The sequence below is a fragment of the Metarhizium robertsii genome, assembly GCF_000187425.2.
Source record: "Metarhizium robertsii ARSEF 23 chromosome Unknown MAA_Scf_7, whole genome shotgun sequence".
Taxonomy (NCBI): domain Eukaryota; kingdom Fungi; phylum Ascomycota; class Sordariomycetes; order Hypocreales; family Clavicipitaceae; genus Metarhizium; species Metarhizium robertsii.
This window is the reverse complement of record NW_011942215.1, coordinates 440,057-462,636: the sequence shown is the minus strand read 5'-3', so window position 1 is coordinate 462,636 and position 22,580 is coordinate 440,057. Positions and strand designations below refer to the sequence as shown.

General features: G+C 53.6%; 9 protein-coding genes across 9 annotated transcripts in view; 4 read left to right on the top strand and 5 right to left on the bottom strand.

Annotated features, from left to right (window-relative positions):
* Positions 1–156: 156 nt before the first annotated feature.
* Positions 157–1,980, bottom strand: MAA_00809 (glucokinase; the record flags this gene model as incomplete). The annotated part of the gene is made up of 3 exons (XM_007818807.1): positions 157–1,641; positions 1,726–1,805; positions 1,884–1,980. 3 exons carry the CDS (start codon positions 1,978–1,980, stop codon positions 157–159), a joined length of 1,662 nt encoding a protein of 553 aa, XP_007816998.1.
* A 6,222-nt stretch (positions 1,981–8,202) lies between these two features.
* Positions 8,203–10,700, top strand: MAA_00810 (hsp70-like protein; the record flags this gene model as incomplete). Its single annotated transcript, XM_007818808.2, has 4 exons — positions 8,203–8,805; positions 8,890–8,994; positions 9,060–10,431; positions 10,501–10,700. 4 exons carry the CDS (start codon positions 8,203–8,205, stop codon positions 10,698–10,700), a joined length of 2,280 nt encoding a protein of 759 aa, XP_007816999.2.
* Positions 10,701–12,119: 1,419 nt separating this feature from the next.
* On the top strand, positions 12,120–13,429 carry MAA_00811 (Thaumatin, pathogenesis-related protein; the record flags this gene model as incomplete). Its single annotated transcript, XM_007818809.1, has 2 exons — positions 12,120–12,572; positions 12,638–13,429. 2 exons carry the CDS (start codon positions 12,120–12,122, stop codon positions 13,427–13,429), a joined length of 1,245 nt encoding a protein of 414 aa, XP_007817000.1.
* A 377-nt stretch (positions 13,430–13,806) lies between these two features.
* MAA_00812 (Ankyrin repeat-containing domain protein) lies at positions 13,807–14,708 on the bottom strand (the record flags this gene model as incomplete). Its single annotated transcript, XM_007818810.1, has 3 exons — positions 13,807–14,264; positions 14,338–14,506; positions 14,682–14,708. The coding sequence occupies 3 exons, from the start codon at positions 14,706–14,708 to the stop codon at positions 13,807–13,809; spliced, it is 654 nt and encodes a 217-aa protein (XP_007817001.1).
* A 296-nt stretch (positions 14,709–15,004) lies between these two features.
* Positions 15,005–15,411, top strand: MAA_00813 (Zinc finger, TFIIS-type; the record flags this gene model as incomplete). Its single annotated transcript, XM_007818811.1, has 2 exons — positions 15,005–15,014; positions 15,089–15,411. 2 exons carry the CDS (start codon positions 15,005–15,007, stop codon positions 15,409–15,411), a joined length of 333 nt encoding a protein of 110 aa, XP_007817002.1.
* Positions 15,412–15,638: 227 nt separating this feature from the next.
* MAA_00814 (mediator of RNA polymerase II transcription subunit 31) lies at positions 15,639–16,088 on the bottom strand (the record flags this gene model as incomplete). The annotated part of the gene is made up of 2 exons (XM_007818812.1): positions 15,639–15,908; positions 15,981–16,088. The coding sequence occupies 2 exons, from the start codon at positions 16,086–16,088 to the stop codon at positions 15,639–15,641; spliced, it is 378 nt and encodes a 125-aa protein (XP_007817003.1).
* Positions 16,089–16,484: 396 nt separating this feature from the next.
* Positions 16,485–17,522, top strand: MAA_00815 (metallophosphoesterase domain-containing protein; the record flags this gene model as incomplete). Its single annotated transcript, XM_007818813.1, has 1 exon — positions 16,485–17,522. The coding sequence occupies one exon, from the start codon at positions 16,485–16,487 to the stop codon at positions 17,520–17,522; it is 1,038 nt and encodes a 345-aa protein (XP_007817004.1).
* A 256-nt stretch (positions 17,523–17,778) lies between these two features.
* MAA_00816 (uncharacterized protein) lies at positions 17,779–18,454 on the bottom strand (the record flags this gene model as incomplete). Its single annotated transcript, XM_007818814.1, has 2 exons — positions 17,779–18,306; positions 18,377–18,454. The coding sequence occupies 2 exons, from the start codon at positions 18,452–18,454 to the stop codon at positions 17,779–17,781; spliced, it is 606 nt and encodes a 201-aa protein (XP_007817005.1).
* Positions 18,455–20,961: 2,507 nt separating this feature from the next.
* The window catches only part of MAA_00817 (Phosphatidylinositol N-acetylglucosaminyltransferase), a gene marked incomplete at both ends in the record, with an annotated part of 2,591 nt that continues 972 nt past the window's right edge, over positions 20,962–22,580 (bottom strand). Inside the window, 4 exons of the mRNA XM_007818815.1 lie at positions 20,962–21,058; positions 21,489–21,650; positions 21,780–21,855; positions 22,058–22,541. Coding sequence (XP_007817006.1) covers positions 20,962–21,058; positions 21,489–21,650; positions 21,780–21,855; positions 22,058–22,541 — 819 coding nt within the window. The remainder of the gene's footprint in view (positions 21,059–21,488; positions 21,651–21,779; positions 21,856–22,057; positions 22,542–22,580) is intronic.

Genomic DNA, 22,580 nt, shown 5'->3' with positions numbered 1-22,580 from the left:
ATTTGCTTTGCTACCGTGCTTGGAACACATGGCTCATGATTCGGTAATTTACCCAGATAATTGATACAGTTGAGAAAAGGAAAAAAACCCCATCACCCAAAACTCCGTTTCTGCGCCCAAGAACAAAAAGGCTGTCCTGCACCATCGTCAATCATCTCACCTGCGCCTGCTCCACCAGATGCCCGCAATTGCGGCCACTGCAACAAGACCACCCACTACCAGCGGTGTCAATGACTGTACCGGATCCTCGACCGATGTCGATACATTGGAAGGAATCTTCTCGAGCCGTCTCTTGATATCCGAGCGCAGATCAGCAAGGAAATCGCCAGGCTTCTCCATACGAGCGGCAATCAAGGCAATCAGAGCTGCTCCTACTCCACTTCCATCCTTGGCAATACCAATTCGAATCTTTGCAACCTTTTCAGCTCCAATGCCATCGATGGCGCCAAGGGCCTCGTAGATCATGTCCCGGAAAAAGGGATAATGCTCAACCAAGCTACCATCGACACCAATATCGAGCACCTCCTCCTCGGGGTCATCAAGCCTGCCTGATTGTAGCGCAATGGCGCCAATGGCCACTGCCGACAATCTGGCTGCTCGGCGCGCGACGGCATCGGAGATAGCTTTGAACGCCTGGGCATCTTCCAATGACGGAGCGTAAATGTCCAGAGACTTTTCCAGTTCCAGTCGTATCGTAGAAAGCTCGGGGGTGTTGTCAGCTGCGGCGACGGACATGATGGCGCTGTCGAGTCCCCATGCCTCAAAGATACTTGACTTCGGCCCAATGCTCGTGGTGGTGGATCTGTCGTTGAAGCTAGAGTTTGCGTCTCGGAAAAGGCTGATGCCATCATCTTTGATCATGTCCACAACGGTCAACCGTACGATTTCTCCCAGGAACATTCCTGAAACACGCTTCTCAAACATCTGGATACCAGGATTTACGCTTTCGGCATCCAGTGCCTTGTCCCATGGAGTAGAAGGCAGGACATTGAGCTGGTTATCGAATGAACCCCACTCGGTGTTGATGACCATTTCACCAGTCGACGTATCATATTCACCTTCAATTGGTTTCTTGATATTGGCAGTCTTTTCGATATAGGCTCCATTTGTACCAGTTCCAAAGATGCCACCCAATAAAGAGCGGTGTTTACCAGTAGACGTATAGGATCTTGCCATCAGAGTGCCGACTGTGTCGTTGACAAGAGCCGCAACCTTGACCGGGAGGCTCAGGTTATCAATCTCGTCCTGCAACAAGCGACAAACATCCTTGCCAACGGCATCGGGGATGTCGAAACCCTTGGTCCAGCGAATGAGGTAACCCTTGTTGATGCCTAATTGCTTCACGGGAAAGCTAAAAGTAAATCCAAGGCGAAAAATCTGCTCGTCACGGTAACCCATTGGGGTACTAGCGGTAGCTCTGCGACGCACATGGCTCTCAAAGTGCTCGGCGTGGTGTTCTCGAAGGAACAGCTCAATTTGCTTGGCCAAAAAGGCAAAGAGCTCTTTGGCAGTTTTCGCAACCATGAGCTCCTTGGGAATGGCCACTTTGTTGTATGTCAGGTTAAAGGTCGTATCGCCGTTGAGGTGGATGGAGCAGACACGGAAGTTGGTGCCACCCAGATCAACCGCCAAGTACAGGCCCTGTGCATGAAGCGTTTAGAAAGGGCTGGTCGGAAGCAGGCCACAAAATGCCAACGCATGAAAACATGAGCTATGGTGTCGTACCTTTTCGGTGCCATTAGGAACTCCGGTAACATAGGTAGGAATCTGGCTGATGCTGGTGCCGTCGGTTTCCAAACCCTCCTCTGCCAAGTGGCGTCAGCAACATTCAGCCAACGGAGACGCGCTGACACGCCATGTTTGCGACAACAGGTCAAGCTTACTCATTTGCTTCAGGAATTCTTGAACATGGAGGTTGACGTCTGCGTCGGAAAAGTCGAACTGCGAGACCACTCGCTTCGTCTTGTCGGCAAGCGCCATGGTGGTGAGAGGTCTCGAGACTGGCGCCAGTACTGGAAATGGTGCAGGGTTCACGCAAACCAACTCGGGCGGTTCGAGGACAGACGGAGGAAAGACAAGGCTAAACAGGGAAGAAGAATAAGAGTTGAGGTGGGAGAAGGGGAAGGGGAAGAAGGAGAAGAAGAAGAAGAAGGGTGACGGCACCAGCACCAGCGAGCTGTCGAGCGCGGCGTCGTGGAGCACGAGACAGGCAAGCTGCTGGCAAAGTTAGCGGCCGCAACAGGACGAATAGTCAATGGGTAATTGTGGGATGATGATGCAGTTTGAGCCACTGGCGCAAGACTACTCGGGGATTGCAGGGATGTGGTGGTGAAGAAAGCTCGGGGTGCTGCTGGAGCTCGAGATGGAGGTCAATTGGACAATTGATGGGGGGATGGGTGTCAGAATGGGGAGCAAATGGGGAGCATATGGGGGCGTCTGGAGCAATGCGGGGACCCAGACTTTTGCGAGGGCCTCTGGGCGACAAGCCAGAACAACACTGAACATTGAAGCTTCCAGTCCATGTTGTGGGATGTGGGCCCAGACAGTTGATGGAACACTGAAGCATGAGAAGCTGGTCCATTTCCCGCGCTAGCACCACTTGGGCATGGCGCAGATTGTGCAGTGGCGAGCTCACCACGTCGCATCATGCTGGCTGACTTGCATGCTGCGGCCGAGGAAGCGTGTTTGCATGGGCAATCGAGCATCAATTGCACATGCACAAGGCAAAACCCAAGGCCCGAAGGATTGAGGAAATTGTGCTGTGGACGAGTATGGTGCGCAAGGTCTTGGGGCAATGCCCAGACGGCACAGAGGAAAGACTGAAGGTACATGGGAAAACGGTCAACGTACCACTGCAGCCACGGCCACCAAGGCTGGAATAAGCCACCAGTGCCGGCTGGTCCAAGTTGCCACCGGATTCGCCTCATGATGCTTCCCTGTATTGCTGGTCTCTGTTTCTGCGTCCCCCCGGCGCGGACGCCAACCGGCGCCAGTGCCGACCCTGCTGAGCGCCGCCGTTGTGCCGGTCTGTTGCGTGTATCCTCGCTATTCCTATGAGAGAGTCAATCCGTTGCAGTCGCACGCAGCCACGCCTTCAAAACGGCCCAGGCTGGGTTGCTCGCGTGGGCTTGACCGTCCTGACCAGTCCTGCACCGCCCAGCAATACGCCGCGGCTTGGCCGGCCAAAACCTGGAAAAGACGGGCCGGATAACTACTCCACGCCCAGGGTCGTCAACCCAGGCGAACAGGACCAGACTGGACTCGGTGCTCCGTGCCGTACGGCCTTGAACGAATATGGCCGAGAGACTGCCGAGAGAGACGATCCCCGCCGAGCGGAGACAAAACGAGCAGGCTGACGTTCAGAGTCCGAGGCGTGAGTCGTGAATCGCGGGCAGAGAGGCTGGGACGACGTCAATGAGACGGCTCAAGGACCTTCTTGGGCGTGGTTTAGTATCGCGTTTCCCTTCTCCCCATTGCCCCTGCACCGCCAACCAGAGAGAGGAGCCGACACGAAGTTGGGCAGAGGCAGCAATGGGCGAGGCAAACGGTTGAAAGCCCCCAGTGTTCAGTGTCTAAAAAAAAAAATAACGGCGGCCATTCATACATACAGGCCACCGACTTGGGACCGGGCGGCGGTGGCCTATTTGTGCAAGTTGTGCGGTCTTGACCTCTTAGCTTGGGTACCGAGTACAAGTGTCCTTTAACCCTGCCGATAGACCCGTTACCCGGCGTGGAAACAAGGGAGGGGCTTGGCCTCTTCGACTCCCATTCTTGACACCTCAACATCAAGCAAGTCTCAACTTCTTCATCCCTCGAATCTATCTTGAGCAACAACTCGGCGAGAGCAGAGGGAAGGCAGTTGCACATCCACCAGCAACCCGTCGCTTGGGTGTTCAGCATCTCTGCACTCGATGAGATGACGGCCTGCACGTCTTTGTGCGCTATTTCCTCGTCCGCTTGTGGATCATCTTCGTCATTGCCATGCAGAATGCCCCGTTATTCCAGGGGGGCACCGCCCTCGTTCCGATGGTAGCAATAGGTCCGATTTCACCAATGTTCGAATTTAGAAGATGCCAGTCTGTCGTTGGAAAAATTCTTTGTTCCGCCAGCTATTCCAAATGAGCTTCCAGTCCCACCGTCGCTGCAAAACGACGTCAGCGGAAGAAGACGGCCTCTATTATTACGCAACCCACCTGGGGATGCCGCAAATTCGACGAGAGTTTCCTGTGCTTTGCTTTATTTACCACAGAGAGTCACGATTGAGTTTGCGAGTAGTTGTTGCATCAGTCCTGATTTGTCGAGCCTCGCTTATATCCACGTGGTTCTGACGCATCCGTCAAGCGAGAATGCTTAAGTTGCGGCCAAGGGGAGGATGGTACTGATCACATCGCTCATTTCCAGTCCCCATGCAGATCACACCAAACCTTGCAAAGCTCAAGAGCCTCCTGTGGGCCGCTGTACAACAGGCTAGTGAGTCTCTTTATTTCTGCCACGGGAAGAGGTGTGGTGACTGGCATATGCTATTTGCATCATGTCTGAAGCCACCCGTCTTCGATCAAAAGACAAATCTTGCCACCAATCCCATAAGGATATTTCGACTTCTGAGACATCTATTAAACAGGTGAGTGGTAATTTCACCTTGCGCAAGGGACCCCGTGCAATGACTTGCATCAAGGGCTCATTCGGTATTGCGTCTCACGACAAAGCATCTCAACACATAGTACTACTACTACTACTAAAGAAGGACGCGTATGTTTCTCCATTAACGTCGCGTAAGTTGTTGAGGCCTCAAAGCCACCAATGAAGTTTTAATGGTGTGTTTCTCTATGTCTATAATTGGTTCATCTATACCGACGACGATCGCAGCGCCGCCGTGTGTTAGATAACATTGGTACTTGGATAATCGAGCTATCGATGATCCAACTCGATAGCCCAACGAGTCAATATATACACATCCCTAAAAGTTCTCGCCAATTTTCAGTGATGAGGTACTAACCAAAGGCAGCACTGATGACCGATTTCGAATTCCAAGGTAGCCCGCAATAGTTGGCATCGTCAATCCTACGCTTCAGGGCTTGAAGCGGCTAGTTCTGGTTTTGACCTGACCGTGTATATGCCATAGTTCGATCAATTTTGCGTCTGGAGTTTTCGATACCAAACCAAGGCCTGTCATCTACCAAACGGGTTGAGTTGGGCCTGAACTACTTGGAGTTGTCTGTCGCAGAACAGCCCTCTTCTCTCATTCTAGTTTTCCACCTATGGACAACGAGGCGTTGAAGAAGGCTCCTGGACAAGCCTTTTCTCTCCCCAAAAATTTTGGGCTGATAAGTAACTCAGTCATTGCAAACTAATTCGTATCAGCCTTCAATGTTGTCGTAAGCTCTGTAAACTGATGGGTATGGCTAGGAAGATACAGCACAACGATATCGATGATAGATTCTTAGTCCGTTCACATACCCAGTGGGTTGCACCCAACTCAACAGCCCTGCCTGGCTTATCTTTTCATGACGGCAACGGTTAAGACAAACAAGATACCCTCTTCCTCGTCTAGTTCCTGAGAGCTCAAACCGACAGCCCCCCAGTCAGATTTTGGCGCCTCTTGGGTAGACCCTTTGATCCTTTTGTGGGCGAATCGTGAAGTCAAGAGGTGGCATTATTTGTAAACTGCGACTTCGGAAGGAATATACGTATTGTTTTCATGGCTCGCGATGATTTGGAACCACTTTTGAAGAAGTACTCGACTGCTGGATCGGCTCCCCACGTTATCTTGTGACTGGGAAAAAACGGAATTTGTGGCCAAAGTAGCCCTTGAGAACAGTCCTGGCCGATTCAAAGTATAAGTCCGAAGAAACTACTGTTCTCTTTCCCATGGTCCTCTTACGTTCTTAGGGGCGATTAGCTGGCTACAGAAATCGAAGGTCATTTTCTGAATGGGACAAGATAAATGAAGCACACCTTATGACCCAGATCGATTTGCTACTCTATAGGAAGTAGCATCTCCGGGACATGTTGGCCTCCATATCGGGCGACTGTTGCAAGCGAAATGCTCGCCAGTCTCTGCTTCTATTCCTTAAGTATATCCGTTACTTTGACCATGTTGCTCGGCATCTTCCATACATGCCTTGACAATTTACGAGATAAGATCGCTAAGCTCTTCATACTGTACAGAAGACGACGTTGGCATTCGCGTCCACCGGGCAATTTATCACAAGGTGTGCAAAGAGAGAGAGAGAGAGAGAGCCGTTGACTTTTCAGGACTATTCTTGTTCGCTGGTCCTTCTTCACACCTCAAACCCAGCAGAGATGAATGTCAGCGCCGCCCTAAGAATACCGAAGCCATGCACCAACACACTTTTCAGCCCGACGCTGCTTATTCTCAGCCTCAGAACGCACCCCCAGTATTCCGTAGTTGGGTCTCGAATGCCGCCGTGCTTGAATTGGCAGCCTGCATGGGGCAGCAAAGAGCACGAGCATTTCTCTTCCATCAATCCCACCAGTGGGAGCTGGCGGCGCAGAAATTGGGCTGCCAGATGGAATACTGAGGGGGAAGTCTTGGGCTCTTTCTTGTGCTCCCCCAGCATGTACGGAGTATGGATGGGGTCGATGAATTCTGCTTCAAGTTGGACCAGACCAGCTGAGATGTTGCTGGCTGCGCGAGTGCGTGCCCAAGGCAAGGTGCCAAGGTACATACACAGGCGACTAAGCGGACAAGCCACGCAATGACGAGGCTGGCGGGGCTAAAAGCGGCGACTGTGATGCGCTGCGTCGCGACAGCCGTCAAACCGACGTGGCAGTTGACGTGAGAGACGCCAACGCCAGGGCCAGCCACCCAGCCAGCCAACCAGGCAGCCCGTTGGCGCATCCCGGCTTCCCCGCCCGTTTCTCGCTCGAGCAAATTGATATGGAAAACCCCGCCAAGCTGGCCAAAGTCCTACCGACAAAGCAAAAAAGTCCTGCATGAGATGGAGCGTCCCCCCACGATGTTCCCGTCGCAGCATCAATGATGGGTCGGGACAAGGAGGCGTTTTTCCCGCCATTGAGTACTAGTAGTACTACTATTTGGCCGCTCCCCTGGACTCGCGAGGTTGGCGACCTCTCGCGCCAACGGCTTCACACACGGTTGAAGCGGGAAAAGGAACGGCGCGCCAACTGGGCCAGCGGTTGGTTGGGCATGTGTAACTTGACGGAACGGATGATTTGTCCAGTCTGCATTTTCACGCGCTGGCCCCTCTCTCTGCCTGTAGTCGTTACTCGGACCAAGCTGCAGCAGAATCCTCGAGACGCCATGTCGTGGCAAGGTCCCTCGAGGACAGTAGAGCACCTCTTGTGCCATGGTGCGTACGGAGTAGATGTAGGAGAATAAATACACCAATGCTAGTGGATACATGTACTCGGTGCCATTTCATGGTCTGGTAGTACATACTCCGCGGGGACGGCCAAGGACATCTGGACTGTTTGGCATCCCATCATGATGACCAAGACCAACCGCCGGCCGCGTTGCATATCCTGGATGTCCTCGCATGCCGTGCTTGCGCCGTCCTCACGTCCCCCATCTCGTTATGCCATCTACTCCGTACACCATCAAACCATCTACAGCCACTATATATCCATCTTGACACACAACTCTGTTCCAGACACGTCGGTACTTGCACCTTTGGAAGGCTGAGTCTCCTCAATCTCAGCTCAGCGCCATCCCGCCTCGCCACATGCGCACGTCGGCCACACAATCGCAGCCTTCGTCCTCCGTCCAGTCTTGCGCCTCCACCAAGGCCACGGCCATCCATCGTCCTGCTCCAGCCTCGAGGCACCAAACGTCGCATTCAGCCACAAGCCCTGGCGCAAATCACAGACATTGCTGACGCCGTGCCTCTGGCTTCGCCGCCTGCTCAACAGCTCCCCCCCTCTCTCTCTGCCTCTCTGCCTCTCCGCCAGCCCGGCTGCTGAGCCCCATTCTGCCCTGTGTTGCTAATTTCTGACCCAAGCTCGACCCCCAGAGAACCCTCTTGAGCCTCCTCGTCCTCGCTGCTCAGGTGATTGCCGAGTGTGTCCTTCGTGTCCGGTCTGCTTGCGTCCGCCACGCTCAAGTGCTGCCTTACGCGAGCCCTACCAGCCCAGTCCTGGCCCGGCCGTTTCTTGTTCCCTTTTCTCCTCTCGTCCGCCGGCCCAACTGCTCTACCCTTTTCCCCCTTCCTTTCCTTCCATATGAGTTATATGAACTCCCGCCTCAAAGGCTTCGGGTTCGGAAAGCGCAAGTCAACCGCCAGCATCCAGACCACCGACGGGGTCCCGCCCGCTGGTACCCCTCCTCCAGGCCATCCTCCAGCTCAAATACCTCAACACCAAGCTCCTCTGCCCGGACAGACGCCGCCCATCGGCGCCGCGTCCTCGACCACCAGTCTCCCAATGAACCACCCCGGAGCTGGCAATCGCCCGCCGAGCTACACGGCCAACTATCCTCCCGCCGGCCCTGGCGATCGTACGTCGCCTCTCCAGGGCAGCAACCGCACCCCGCCAAGCCAGATGGTTGGAGGCCCTCCTCCCATCAACACCGGTGCGCCCGTTGGATATCCACCTCCCAACATGGCTGCCATGGGCCAAGGCCCTCCTCCCATGGGCGGCCCTCCTCCGGGCGGCCCTGGCGGTCCTCCCCCGGGCTTTGGTGCACCACAGGGATATCCTCCTGGCCCTCCTCCGGCTCAGGGAGTTCCCATTGCGCAACAGTTCCAGCGGCCCAATCCCAATCCCGCTGCCGAGGTTGAGGGCGCCAGCAAGAGCAAGGCACAGCTCATTGTTGGCATCGATTTTGTTAGTGCGGCCCCGGGATCCTTTGCCTTGTGTTGCGGGCAACAGCTTTGAGCATGGTTTGCTAACAAGCAATACAACTTTCAGGGTACCACCTTTTCCGGTGTTGCCTTCGCGTTTGCGACGAATAACGAGGCGAAAGAAGATATCATCACGGAATGGCCAGGTGCTGGTTCATATACCAAGCAAAAGGTGAAGAAATCATCACTCCGAGCGCGGAACTTTGTTCAAGAGGAGCTAACGGGATCGCACCACAGATTCCCACGGTGCTTTACTACGATCAGTATCAAAAGGTCGTAGGATGGGGTCCAGATATTGCTGACGCGTTGGCGCCAACTGGTTACCCAAAGCCAGGTGTTCAAAAGGTGGAATGGTTCAAGTTGCAGCTGATGCTCAGTGGCAATACGTATATTGATCCTATTAATCTGCCTCCCCTTCCCCCTGGCAAATCCGAAATCGATGTGGCAGCCGACTACCTGTTCAAGCTTCGACAAGCCATGCGATCAGCACTGCAAAAGACACTGGGAGAAGTGTTCAACCGGGAGGAACGCAACATTCGATACTATCTGACCGTCCCTGCCATCTGGAACGATGCTGGTAAAGCCGCCACCCGAGCCGCCGCCATCCAGGCTGGCTTCCTTCGTGACGAGAACGACAACCGCTTGACCCTGGTTTCGGAACCCGAGGCTGCCGCGCTTTTCTGCTCCAAGACGGGACTCCTAAACCTAAAAGTCCACGACGCCGTCCTGATTGTGGACTGCGGTGGTGGTACTGTGGATTTGATTGCATACGAAGTTGAAGAGGAGAACCCTTTTACTGTTGCAGAGTGCACTGCGGGATCTGGAGATTCCTGTGGCTCCACCGCCTTGAACCGCAACTTCAGCAACATCCTCCGGACCAAGATTAGGAAAATGAAGTTGCCGGACGGCTCCAAGACCGCCGGTCGAGTATACGCCAAATGCATCATGGACTTTGAAAACAGAATCAAGGCCGATTTCAGAAACAATGGGCAAAAGTGGGCCGTCGACGTTGGTATCGAAGCCGAATTCCCCGAGGCCGGCATCGAAGAAGGCTACATGACTTTCACCAACGAGGAGATTTTGCAGTGCTTCGAGCCAGTTGTCAACCGAATTCTCGAGTTGGTCCGAAACCAAATTATTGCTATCCAGGCACAGAACCGAACGCTACAAAACATCTTGGTGGTTGGTGGTTTCGGTGCGTCCGAGTACCTCTTTCAGCAGATCAAGCTGCATGTTCCACCGCAGTTCCAGTCCAAGGTGGTGAGGCCCATGGACTCGGTGGCGGCCATCGTCAAGGGTGCAGTCACCGCTGGTATTACCGAACGCATCATTACACATCGTGTTGCTCGTCGCCACTATCTCATGGCTACGCTACAGCCATTCAAAGAGGGATACCACCCCGAGGCCTACCGTGTCCCATCTTTGGATGGAAAGGACAGATGCAAGTTCACCCGACAAATTTTCGTGCAGAAGGGACAAAAGGTCAAGAACGGCGAACCAGTCAAGGTTTCATTCTTCCGACAAGTTGCGCCTGGCGCGACCCTCATGTACGAAGACGTGTTGTATGCCTGCGATGACGACGTATGCCCTGAATACACCAAGGATCCTCGTAAGTTGCGGCCATTTCAATGCTATGATAATGAAGATTCAAGGGCGGCGTTCACTAACCATTCAGCAGGTATCAAGGAAGTCGTCACTCTCACTTCCGATCTGTCGCGCAAGAACCTTGAAAAGGACTTTGAGCGCATGGACACGCCCCAAGGAACATTTTATCGTGTTTACTTTGATATCTACCTGACGCTTGATGGTTCGGAATTCAGCGCCGAATTGGTCTGCCAGGGCGAAGTCATGGGCCGATGCAGGGCTCGCTTTAGATAAACGGAAGCTGACACAAAAAAAAATGCAGAGGGCAACACGGTGATGTCGTTTGATCCGTTTTATCAGTAGAGCTTGGATACCTTACATCCGGAGTTGACATTAAATGATACCTAGGAGAATATTCAGCGCGCTAATGGAGGGTGACGATTAGGGAACTACGAATTGATGAGGCGGATATCGCGGCCGAGGCTACGGACGGTTTGGTTCTTCGACGATAGTATCAATTGTCAGTTGGATTACAAAGAACTGCGGACGAAATCTTAAAAAAAGCTGGAAAAGCCTAGGTTTTTGTTTTTTTATAATTTTTTTTTTTTTTTTGCACAAAGCATATTTGGAGCCTGATATTTTATCATGCGTAGTAGCAGAAGACGGAACGTGTCTTAGGAATATAGGAATATTTTAGATAATCGATGTTTGTGTTACAAGCCGACATTGCTTGTGCAGTACGGAGTAAGTGAGCCAGAGAGTTGGTCCTACTCCGTACATGGCAACTGGAGGGGCTTTGGACCTGGTTGGCTTGGGCCTGAAGTCGTCATCGAGATGTGAGACAAGAGTGTGAGGAAGTGACGGGTTGGCGGGGTCCCGTTGGTGGGATGGTTCGTTGATGGATTGGATCAATGGACGGATGCAACATTGAACCTCGCGGGGTGAAGGTGGGGCAGCATGTTCCTGGTCCCTGTCGCGGCTGCCAACTTGAGAAACGGGAACATGACAGCCAGTCCTTCCTGCGTCATACCTTTACACTGAGATGGCCATGGACCCGTTCTTGGCCAGCGAGGCAAACGAACAGCGCTTCTTCACCCTCTCATTTCTCAAGAAGCTTAACCTCCGCCAATCCTGCTGGACAGGCCACCTGTGATATTTTTATGCGTTCCCATTTCCAGAATTACGTTTGTATTGTTATATTCGTTGTTCCACTCCGCACCTCCTGGTCCAGTTTATATTTATTGTCTTCTTCCTCCATACTGGCGCTTCCTCCGTACCTCTGAACTACGCAGCATAGTCTTCAGCTCATCGCACACGTGCTCTATTTTATATTAACACATCCAATCTTGCATTGCTTCTTTTTGGGACCTGGTGGCTCAGGATATCTGGGCAGGGGTGAACCTGGTTTGTTAGGGCCGGCGCATGAATTATTTGGCGTTTGGGGAAGAATCGCTCCGCCAACTCTCAACGGCGGCTTCTGACGTTACATGCCAGTTTCAGCTTCTCAAATCGCCATTCAAACATATATTTCTAACAACATCCAACGTTTAAAGGACGAAAAGAGATGAGAACTTCTATTTTTCAGTAACGGGGAGTACTTTTGTCTTGGATCTCACAACCGTCACCCCTGCCATCTTCTTGCTCCAACGACAACAACAGCAGGAGGTTGATAACACCAAGACGAGGCTCCCTCCGCGAACAGAAAAACGAGCAATGGCCACGTCACCACATTTTACAGCTGCAACACCTCGATATCAATCTTCCATGAATCGACTGCTGCTCATCTTCGTTACCTTTGGATCCCTCGTTCCAGCGGCCCACTTGGGAATAGCATCTCACAGAAAGGGACACTGGCAGGCAGAATTCTTTCGCCATACAAAACGGAGCATCCCCGCAAAGAGAGGTCCTCCAGAAGATTGGGAGGGCAAAGTACCACTTGTTGTGACCAACAAATGCGAAACGACAATCTGGCCTGGCATTGCCACCCAATCTGGTACTGGGCCCGGAACTGGAGGGTTCGAATTGGCGCCTGGAAAGAATAAAACGTTATGGGTTGCGCCAGATTGGCAGGGCCGAGTTTGGGGGAGGACGAATTGTACAGTCAATGGTGAATCGTGTGCTTGCAAGACAGGGGACTGCTTTTCTAAGCTTGATTGCGAGTTTAGCGTAAGTTTGCTTCATCCGTATTCGCTCATGGTTCTGTTCTGTGTCGACGTTAACATTGCCTCCAGGGAGCAACTCCTGCGACACTTGCAGAGTTCAACCTGGCCGGAGGAGTGACTGGGATGCAAACCTTTTACGACATATCTTTAGTTGATGGCTACAACCTCCCCATGGGAATCAACTACATACCAGCCAAGAATACAACATATATCCCTCCAAATCTGACAAACTGCGCGTGCATTGCCACGGCGGGGTGGCTCTTCAGCCAGGCCAAGACAGGCACAGCTTACACCAACTCTACATTCCCGGTCCCGTGGGAACCAGATGAAACGAATCAAAGCGTTGAAAGCTGGTGTCCGTGGCCCAATCTTGCCTTTCCTCCCACTAAGCCTGGAGACGGCGTATACCCGTATCCCGACGACAACATCCAACGGCCAGCATTTTCACCTTGCAACAGTGCCTGTGCGGCAAGTGGCTCGGATAAAGATTGCTGTGTCGGAAGGTATCACGACCCCAATATTTGCAAGCCATCGAGCTACAGTAAAGCAGTCAAGGCGGTGTGTCCCGACGCATACAGCTTTGCCTTTGACGACCAAAAGTCGACATTTATCGTTCCAAAGGGAGGTGGCTGGGAGGTGGTCATTTGTCCGTCTGGTCGATCGACTAATATTTTACGGCAGTTGGGCAAAGAGTTGTCTGAGTTGGCAAGTGGCGGCAGCCTGTCAAGACGGTCTATAAGGATGCTTCGGAACGTCACCTATATCGAAGCTGACAAGGGAGCAGCTGGCGGGCTGATACCATCGAACGGACTGACTGTTTCTTTGCTTGCTTCACTCATTGCTTTTCTGATGATGGTATGAGTAGATGCTGGGTTGTGTTGTTTTTGTCAATTGTAGCCATTGCGCTCCACCACCTGGGTAGAACTGTTGTGGAATGAATTGCGAGGCACAAGAAGGAACAATGAATTGCAAGATGGATCAGATCCTAGAACCATATACCCTACTGTTTCACTTTACACGATTAGGCCTAGTAGTAAATGCTGTGCTTTTAGTAGTAACCCGTCTACTTGCTGCCAGTGAGCTGATCTAGCGCTTAATTCGTGATTGCTAATAGTAAACACCCGTATATTCATGACATGCTGTACGTCCCAGGCTCGAAAAAAAAAAAAAGAGCAACGTCGCCAATCAAAGTAGAATCTAGACATGACCACAAAACCGACAGACCGTTTTCGATGCCATCATTTCCGCCTTTCCCTTCTCCTCCGCTCCCACTCGGCCCTTTCCTCGTCGTCACTACCGCTAAACTCGGCATCATCATCATCACCACCACCATCGCTCTGCTGCCCCACAGCCGCCGCATGATTACTACTCCCCTTGTTGTTGGCGGCGCCGGCGTCGACGGTAATAAAGTCGCCCGCGTTCTGGTTTGTATACTCGTGCTGCTGGATGAGCTGGCGCAGCTCGGCGTTGCGGGGGTCGACGAGCTGCAGGGCCGTCAGGCCGCCCTTGTTCTTGACGCGCGGGTTCGAGCCGGCCTCGAGCATCATCTCGACGAGGGCCTTGCCAAAGGCGCGCTGGGCGGGGGGCTCGGCGTTGAGCCAGCGGATGGCGGTGTGCAACGGCGTGTCGCCCTCGAGGCGGTTGATCGGGTCGCATTCGAACGAGGGTTGGTCGAGGAGGAGGTCGATGATTTCGTCTGTTTCCCCCCGCAAGCGGTGTTAGTCTGCGTTTTGCGGGTTGAGGTTGGAGGGGGCGGAGGGGAGGCGCACAGTTGCCGTGGGATGCGGCCTCGTGGTAGAGGTGGTTGCCCATTACGGTGGTGGTGTTGTTGAGGAGGGCGGTGATTTCGGCGTCGGGCTTGTCGTGGAGGACTTCTTCGAGGAGGTCGGTGTTGTTGCGGCGGCAGGCCTCGATGAGGAGTTCTTTGATCGAGGCGCCCTGGCTTTTTTGTCAGATGGTTGGTTCTGGATTGGGGGGGTTGTTGGCTCTTGCCTCGTGTTCTTCGTCGGCGGCCATGGTGGTGGTTGTGCTGGTGGGAGATGGGATTTGGGGGGGGGTATGGGCGGTTGGTGAGGAGGATGTGCCTTTAAGTGATGATGTGGTTTTGTCTCACCGTCGGTGGTTCAGTGTGGAGGGGCATTTGCGGTGGGGGCGGACATGGAGGCGGTACTCCGTACCTCGCTGGCGGAAACCTGTTGACGGGTGGTGACCGACCGTCAGGCGCAAGGTTCTGCCTTGGTTGGCTGACAGCTTTGGAACCCCACTGCCGGATTTGGATTGCGCTGGAATCTACCAACATTGACTTTTTTTTCTTCCTTCACCTGCGACAACTTATGCGCACGCAAAGCCTTGGCATCCGGTAGATTTAATCGCTGGCGTCTCTTCAGGCGGCTACTGCTCTGATTGTATACACGGCCAACGGAGTCCTAGCCCACCATGCTGCTCTGTATGTTTCCCTTCAGGTACCCTGTTTTTTTGACGGGCCATGATTATTATCCAAGGATGCTAATCGTTATATAGTCTGCCCGCAATGCGCCAACATCCTCACCGTGTCCCTCACAAACCAGCGCACCAACCGCCTCGAGTGCCGCACCTGTCCGTTTGAGCACACCATCACCGAGCCCGTCTTCTCGCGCCGCGTATTTGAGCGCAAGGAAAAGGAGGACGTCTTTGGCGGGCCGGGCGCGTGGGATAATGCGCAAAAGGGCCGCGCGCAGTGTCCTGCCGAAGGCTGCGACGGCGACGAGGCCGCATTTTTCCAGGTGCAGATTCGAAGTGCGGATGAACCCATGACCAGCTTTTTCAAGTGCATGACTTGTGGGAACCGATGGAGAGAGAATTAATGGGTATTTGGATGTCTGCGCCGTGTGTATGTAGGACCTGTGGTTTGGGGAATTGGGGGTTTTGTATTTGGCGTTTTGTGACTTCTAGAGCCTGGGAGCGAATCTTGGTGCATGCTTTTTTCCTTGTGTAGCTGGGTAGGAGATTATCCATTCTGATACTCTTGTCCTGAAATTCTTGTCCCCAACCTCGTGGATGACTTGGTAGACCGTGACGCGGTTGACTTAAATCACTCCCGGTGCCACTGCACAGAAGCCTTCATCTCGTCCTCTACCAACTTCTGCACCAGGTCGGGGCTCATAATATCTTGTCGAAACCGCTCTTCCTGTAGGAGTTCAAGGTGCTTGAGCGTCGGGCCCGGGTACGTCAGGTATTTGAGATATGGCGGCTTCGTCCAGTACTGCAGGTAGGCGAGGTAGGCGACAAAGGCCGGCTGCGTGAGGAGTTTCTGGGAGGCGAGGTGGTTGAGATAGAAGGGATTTGCGAGGGATTGGACGAACTGTGGGCGCGTTAGGCTTCAAGATTCTAAGTAGGGACTTTGCAGAAGAAGAGAGGAGAGGGCTGCTTGTACCTCTAGTTCAATCTCGAAGCGCGAGTAGCCGCCGTACATGGGCTCGTCGGTGGGCGGCGCAGGAGGAGACATGTCCATAGGAACGTCTTGTGAAGCGTCGGCTGCCATCGTTGCGAGACGGGGGAGCTGCGAGACGGTTGTGGCTGTGGTTGACGTCAAGGCGATGGAAGGATGAGTGTTGGGATATGCGAATTGGATTGGAGAGAGAGGACAGCACCAGCTTGGCCCCACATGTTCAACTACATCTGACTTAAAGAACCTCCAAAGGTACATTTCTATCCTCCGCGTGTTCTTCAAGACATCACATATAATGAAATATTCGTGCCATACACCCTGAGTATCTTATACGTCTCCCATATTCCACCCCCCTCATACTCTTTTCGCATATAAACAGGACACTGATACTTCACGCCAGGCAGCCAACAACAAGCCACCACAGCTCACACCTTCATGATATAAAACCAAACCACCAACCGAAAGAAGCACCACCAACTCAACCTCACAATGTCGAGAATCAAAACCCGCATCCTCATCATATCAGATACCCACGCATCAAGGCCTCATCCACCGCCAGCCCCCAACGAATTCGAAACGGCCGACCTCGTCCGCGTCACCACCGGCTACAGAGACCCCCTCCCGCCCGCCGACCTCGTCCTGCACTGCGGCGACCTCACAAAGCGCAGCTCCATTCCCGAGTACGAGACCACGTTCTCCATGCTCCGGTCTCTAAACGCACCTCTGAAGCTGGTCATTGCCGGAAACCACGATATCTCACTAGACCCCACGTACGACTCGGACCCAGAGGCCGAGCAAGAATCACGCGCAGTTCAGGACATTGTGCAGGACGCTCAAAGGGACGGCGTCCTGTATTTAACAGAGGGCACGTACGAATTCGCCTTGGAAAACGGCGCCCTGATCAGAGTATACGCAAGTCAGTATACGCCCATCTACGGCGGGTGGGCATTCCAGTACCCCGGCCACCATGACTTTGCGCTTCCGCCCGGCATAGACGTGGCCATGACCCATGGTCCGCCGTACGGCGTGCTGGACGAGGCGGGCATATCCAAGAGATTGGGCCAGCCGCACCACGCGGGATGTGAGCATCTCTTCAAGGCGGTTGCGGATGCAAGGCCGCGGATTCATTGCTTTGGCCATATCCACGAGGGATGGGGGGCTTATCGGGGTACCTGGCTCGACAGAGACGAGCCCGGGTTCTCTGTGCCCCGGCCGACCATGGAATATGTCATGGACGAGGCCACGTCGGGTCCGATTCAGACATTACATGGGCTGCGACCAATGTTTGCCGCCGACACAGAGGGGACATGTCCAGAGGCAAGACAGAAGTTGGCACACCTAAGCAATCAACGCGGATACCATATTGATTTGACGGAACAACAGACACGTGTTGATCCAGGGAAGCAAACCTTGTTCCTCAACGCATCAATCATGGACATCCGATATCGACCATCACAATTACCTTGGATAATCGACATAGATCTCCCAAACGCCGAGAAAAGACGCACTTCCATTCACCGTACATAAGGCCTTCAGCGCAAGGAATATTTCAAATTACATCCCAGTCCGACATTTTTTCACTTGGGTTCATAGATTAGACGTGATATTAATTAGTTGTCCACAAGTATTGGACTACATTCTGAATATAAAAGACCCCATGTACCACTTTTCGAATTCCTTCTGCTAATGTGTCCCGTATTATTCATGTATCATTCGAAATAACAGCCGCTAGACTAGTCTCATTGACAAGACATAGACTCTAACATCTCTAAAACGCAAATGCTTACAGAGCCAAAGCAGCAGCAAGGACGGCAGCGAGAGCGCCGACAACGGGACCAGCAGCGGCAGCACCAGTAGTGGTAGGGACAGAGCCAGTGCCGGACCTGGTGGCGCTGCCGGAACCCTGGGAGGAGGTAGGAGCCTTGGTGGTGCCAGTAGCTCCGCTGGTGGCGGAAGCGGTCTGGTTCTTGCTTTGAGTAGGGACACCACCGGTACCAGTGGACACGGTAGGGACGACAGGAGCAGAAGAGCCAGAAGCAGAAGCAGACTGGGACTCGGTAGCTGAGCCGGTGGCAGTGGCAGAGGCAGATCCCGAAGCAGAGGCAGAGCCAGAAGCCACAGCGTCGCACTGCGCCTTGGCTATGGACTGAGCCTTGGCGAGATCACTGATATCGCACTTGTTCTGGGTAGCACACGAGGAAACGGGGGCGATGAGCTTGGCCTGTGTCTCGGGCTTGCAGGCGCACGCAGCGATCTCAGCTTCAGAACCAGTGCAGCCAACCGAGGGGAAAGATTTCTCGATGCAGCCTCTCTGTGGAAGTATTGTCAGTCCATTGATCCATTTCCCGCCAGTTGGGACAGTTATTCGAGGTTCAACATACAACGCAAGGGTCGACGCCTTCGAGGTTCTGGGCGGCGGCGAAGCCAGCAAGAGCGAGGGTAACGAAAGTAGCCTTCATTTTGAACGAGGGTGATTTGCAGTAGAGTACGTAGACGACAAGTCGGGTATGTACAAGAATTGACAGCTGAGGCGTTTCTTGGAGACGATGAAGGCACGAGAGGATGGAGAAGAAGAGGGAGCAGAGCTGCGTGACGAAGGGTGGGTTGGCCAAGGGGCCTTTTAAGCAGAGGTGGCAAGAGCTGTTCGCAGTCAGCGTCGAGCGTCGAGCACTAGGATGAGAACACTGGAGAAAAGATGTAATTTAGGACGGGGCGCAGGTATCTGACCAGGCGCCTGCACATGCCCAAGCTGTACCCGTGCCGGGAAGCGAGTGGGAAAAGATACGAGATCGGCAGGAAATCCAGAGTATCTGGCTACTTTGAGGCATACCCGTGCCCGGGGTCCGGCAAGGTTGCTTTGCTTTGATTTCGCCGTCGGCCAGACAATCACTGCTCCAGGATCGAGAGTCCACACAGCCTCCCCATCCTCCTTCTCCATCCTCCCTCTCCATCTTTCCTCCCTCCCTCCAGGCTACGAGGTAGCTGCTCCACTTGAGCATGTTCCATCACGCTGCCAACTTGCCAGCTTGCATCCAGATGGAGGCGCAGAGAGCTCCAGAGATACATGGGGGCCCCGGGCTCGGCCACTCACCAGTCGAAATTGGCTGATGGCCCCGAAGCATCATCGCCAAAGCAATACTGTCCCAATCCGTGGTCCCAGCCGTGGCGTCTGGCCCCCCCTGAGCCTTGCCTCATTAGCCCAAGGGGTACGCGGCTATTCCTGGCCGACGGGCGCCCAGAAAAAAGTTTCCTGGCTGGTACGGGAGGAAAGCTTGTGCCAAAAAGTAGGGCGAGCCGACGACGATCCGACACGGCCGCTTCCCTTGAGCCAACTTTAGAAGCAGTCTCCAGTATTTTCTGCACGTACAGCCACAGCTTAAACACCCAGCCAAGGGGAAGAGAAGCCTCTCGCCACGCCTCGCCACGCCACGCAATCTCCTAGTTTCTTTGGTTTCTTCAGGCCGTGTACGGAGTCCGCGGCATGAATCGACCTTGTGAGGACTCATGCGAAACTCTGGCGGGATTGCGCCGTATACGGCCAATATACGGAGTAGGAGGCTGGGAACGAAATTCAAGGATGCTGGCAAAAGTGTATCGCAATAAAATAACCAGTGCTAGGAACACCCAAGACAGTAATAGAAACCACGGTGTTGTTGGTCGCAGGCCTGCACCATGCACTGATCTCCCCCTTGTCAGACAGTCTCTCCTGGCAGATTGGACTTTGGACAGTTGCATACCTGGGCTACGCTGCATTCATTACCGCCGTGGCCCGTCACATTGGTCTATACGGAGTACGTAGTAATACTACATGTGCTCTGTGCTCACAGTCACGTTGTATCCTTTGGCGGGCGCCGGGCTTCGAAGCAAGAGGGTGCTTGCGAGATGGCCTGGTTGACCAGGGGCAAAAAGATGGCCTCGTTTCCTGGCCTTCTCCAACACTTCGATACTACGGAGTACTCCGTACTAGCTACATCAATTAATCCCACACAAAACGTGCACCAATTACAACCGGAAATAGGCCGTACATACCGTGTACACAGAAACACATGGTCCTGCGGCCCAAGACGTTTCTGTGTGAGAGTACTGCGGAGGAGCATGGGAAGTAGTAGATATTGTCCGTGGCCCAACGTAACGGAAACAGCTCTGAACACGAGAAGCGCCAGCCCACCATGATGCAGGTAGTAACAACTAGCATCGTTGCGCTGCCCACCGATCATCGGCACCGACGTTCCGCCGTACGGAGTAGTACTCCATGTACAATCCAATCAGGCCCTGCAAGTTTGGCTGGGTTCATGAACACCTGAGTGCAGCATGGATGGTGGCCGACTGTGAGAATGCAAAGGCCATCGCCCAGCCTAAAGGAGAAGGATCCGGTTCAAGCATCGGGCTGCTTCATCTGACGCTGACATGATGCTGCTCATGCGTATCGTCAGCCAGCCCAAGGATCAAGGGAATATCCAAGGTCATCGAAGAAACGGAAATAGCACACGATACGCTGTACAACCAGCCCACGCGCGTGCGGTGGATCTCGGGTTAATCTCACCCACCACAGAAGAAGACGACTTTGTGACGACTTTGTTGCTCCGGACAGCTGCTACTATTCACATCGGAGTACTACTCCGTACGGAGCACTGCGTACGGAGTAATTTTTTCATCATTTTTTTTTTCAGGTCAGCCAAAGGTTGTGCAGGGTCAAGGCGAGGCCTCTGTTGTTGCACCGGCCCACTTGTCCACCAACCTGCAACATAACGAGCATTAAGACAGGTCACTGTCATGTCCACACGCATGCATGTGCCCATGTCAATGCCCCCTGGTCACTCTAATGTTGTGGCGCCGGCCCAACAGCCAAGTCCCGTCAAGTCATCCCAGTTGCCGTGCAGCTAGCGAAAAAACAAGCCTTTGACTCCCGCTCTGGCTGCAGCATTAGACATGGTCTAAGAAGCTTCCCCGACTCCGCCCTTTGTGTTCAATGTTGCTGAATGAAACAAAGGGGCTTTTGTGGTCTTTCAGGCGACTGAAAGCCATGCAGCGCCTCCACAAACGGGCGCGAGAAAAGCTCATGACTTGTTACTAGTAGTAGTAATTTATTTTTCTTTATTTAATCTATTTTTTAATGCGTGATGGTCTATTTAACATGGTATGCCTGTGTTGCCGCTCGAGTGCTCGACGGTTCAGCTGATCATCAGCTCCCGTTCGTTGTTGGACGAAAGCGCTGGCCGCATGCCGGTTAGCCCAACCTGAGCTGCCGTGTCCCCCATATTATGCCAGTACGGAGTATGAAAGACGTGTTTCTGATCCGGTTACTATTGACTGCGGCCTGCCAACTATCGGTTGTTTTCTTGTCCCTTTGTTTGGCGTGGAATTGCGCAGCAGATGGTTTCGCGTCAAAAGGGCGAATCACACAACTGGCTCGGCACCGCAATACGTCCAGGGCGGAACATCGCATGGTCTTCTGACTGCCGTTCGACCGTGTCGATCCTGCCCACTACTTACTTAAGTAAGTACCTTGGCTGCAACGTGCGAATGCTCGGTACCGTTGAAACAGTCGCCAACGGCAATTGAACGCCCACCGCCGTGCTTGCAATCGTCAAATCCAAAGGGGCACGCAACGCATTCATTGTCTTGGGATGCCAGCGGAAGACGGTGTCTGCCCTGCTGTAAGTCGACTTTTTGCACGCAGCTCCTTGTACATACATATACGTGCACATGTTGGGCAAAGCATATGTTTTCGAGACGCAGTGTGTCCAACGGCATGTCATTGAATACCCAGGAGTCAGCACATACAATGTATTTCGTGAAAACGTGTGCCCAGCCGGCCCTGCGCTATAAATGACACCAGACAGTACGCTATTCCCGTTCTCTCCGAACAGGTAAAGTATATTAGTGCACAGCAGTATTAGTATTATATACATATCTTTACCGCATCTTTTCTTTCGCCCATCATGTGCTTCATCTATCGTTCCACCTCGTCCTACTCATAATAATGGGCCGGGCAGGATCCCAGGGGCCCCGAATCTCATTCTTGTACTTTTGCAGCCCAATTAGCCACCAACTACACCCACCCGTGGCCAGCGCGGCAATCACGACGGACAGGATCATGCCGACGATGCCGCTCTTCCACGGCCATCTCCGGCCCTGACCGGCGCCCACAACCATGCCCACGCCCAGACCGGCGCCCAGGACGAGAACCACCGTCTGAAGAACGTGGTATCTCCAGCTGCGGTGGCGGATGTGCCGTCTAAATACGGGGAACAGCCCAAACACCTCGATGCTGAACAGCGTCAGGCTGAAGACCTGTCCGGTGGAGGGCAGGCGGCTGGCAAGCACGGTGGACGCCATGAGCGCGGCATTGGTCGACAGCGACGCGGGGAACTTGGCGCCCACGCCGCCCGAGTAGTCAAAGAAGAAGATGTTGATGGCGAGCAGCCAGAAGGAGATGGCCCAGATGCTGTCGCTGCTGGTCGACTCGGTGAGGGACCTGAGGATCGGGCTGAGGCCCAAGAGCGTGGACCAGATGAGCAACGCCGACTTGATGGTGCCGAGGCGCTGGTGCGTGCGGTTCTCGTCGAGCGGCACGAGGGGCTC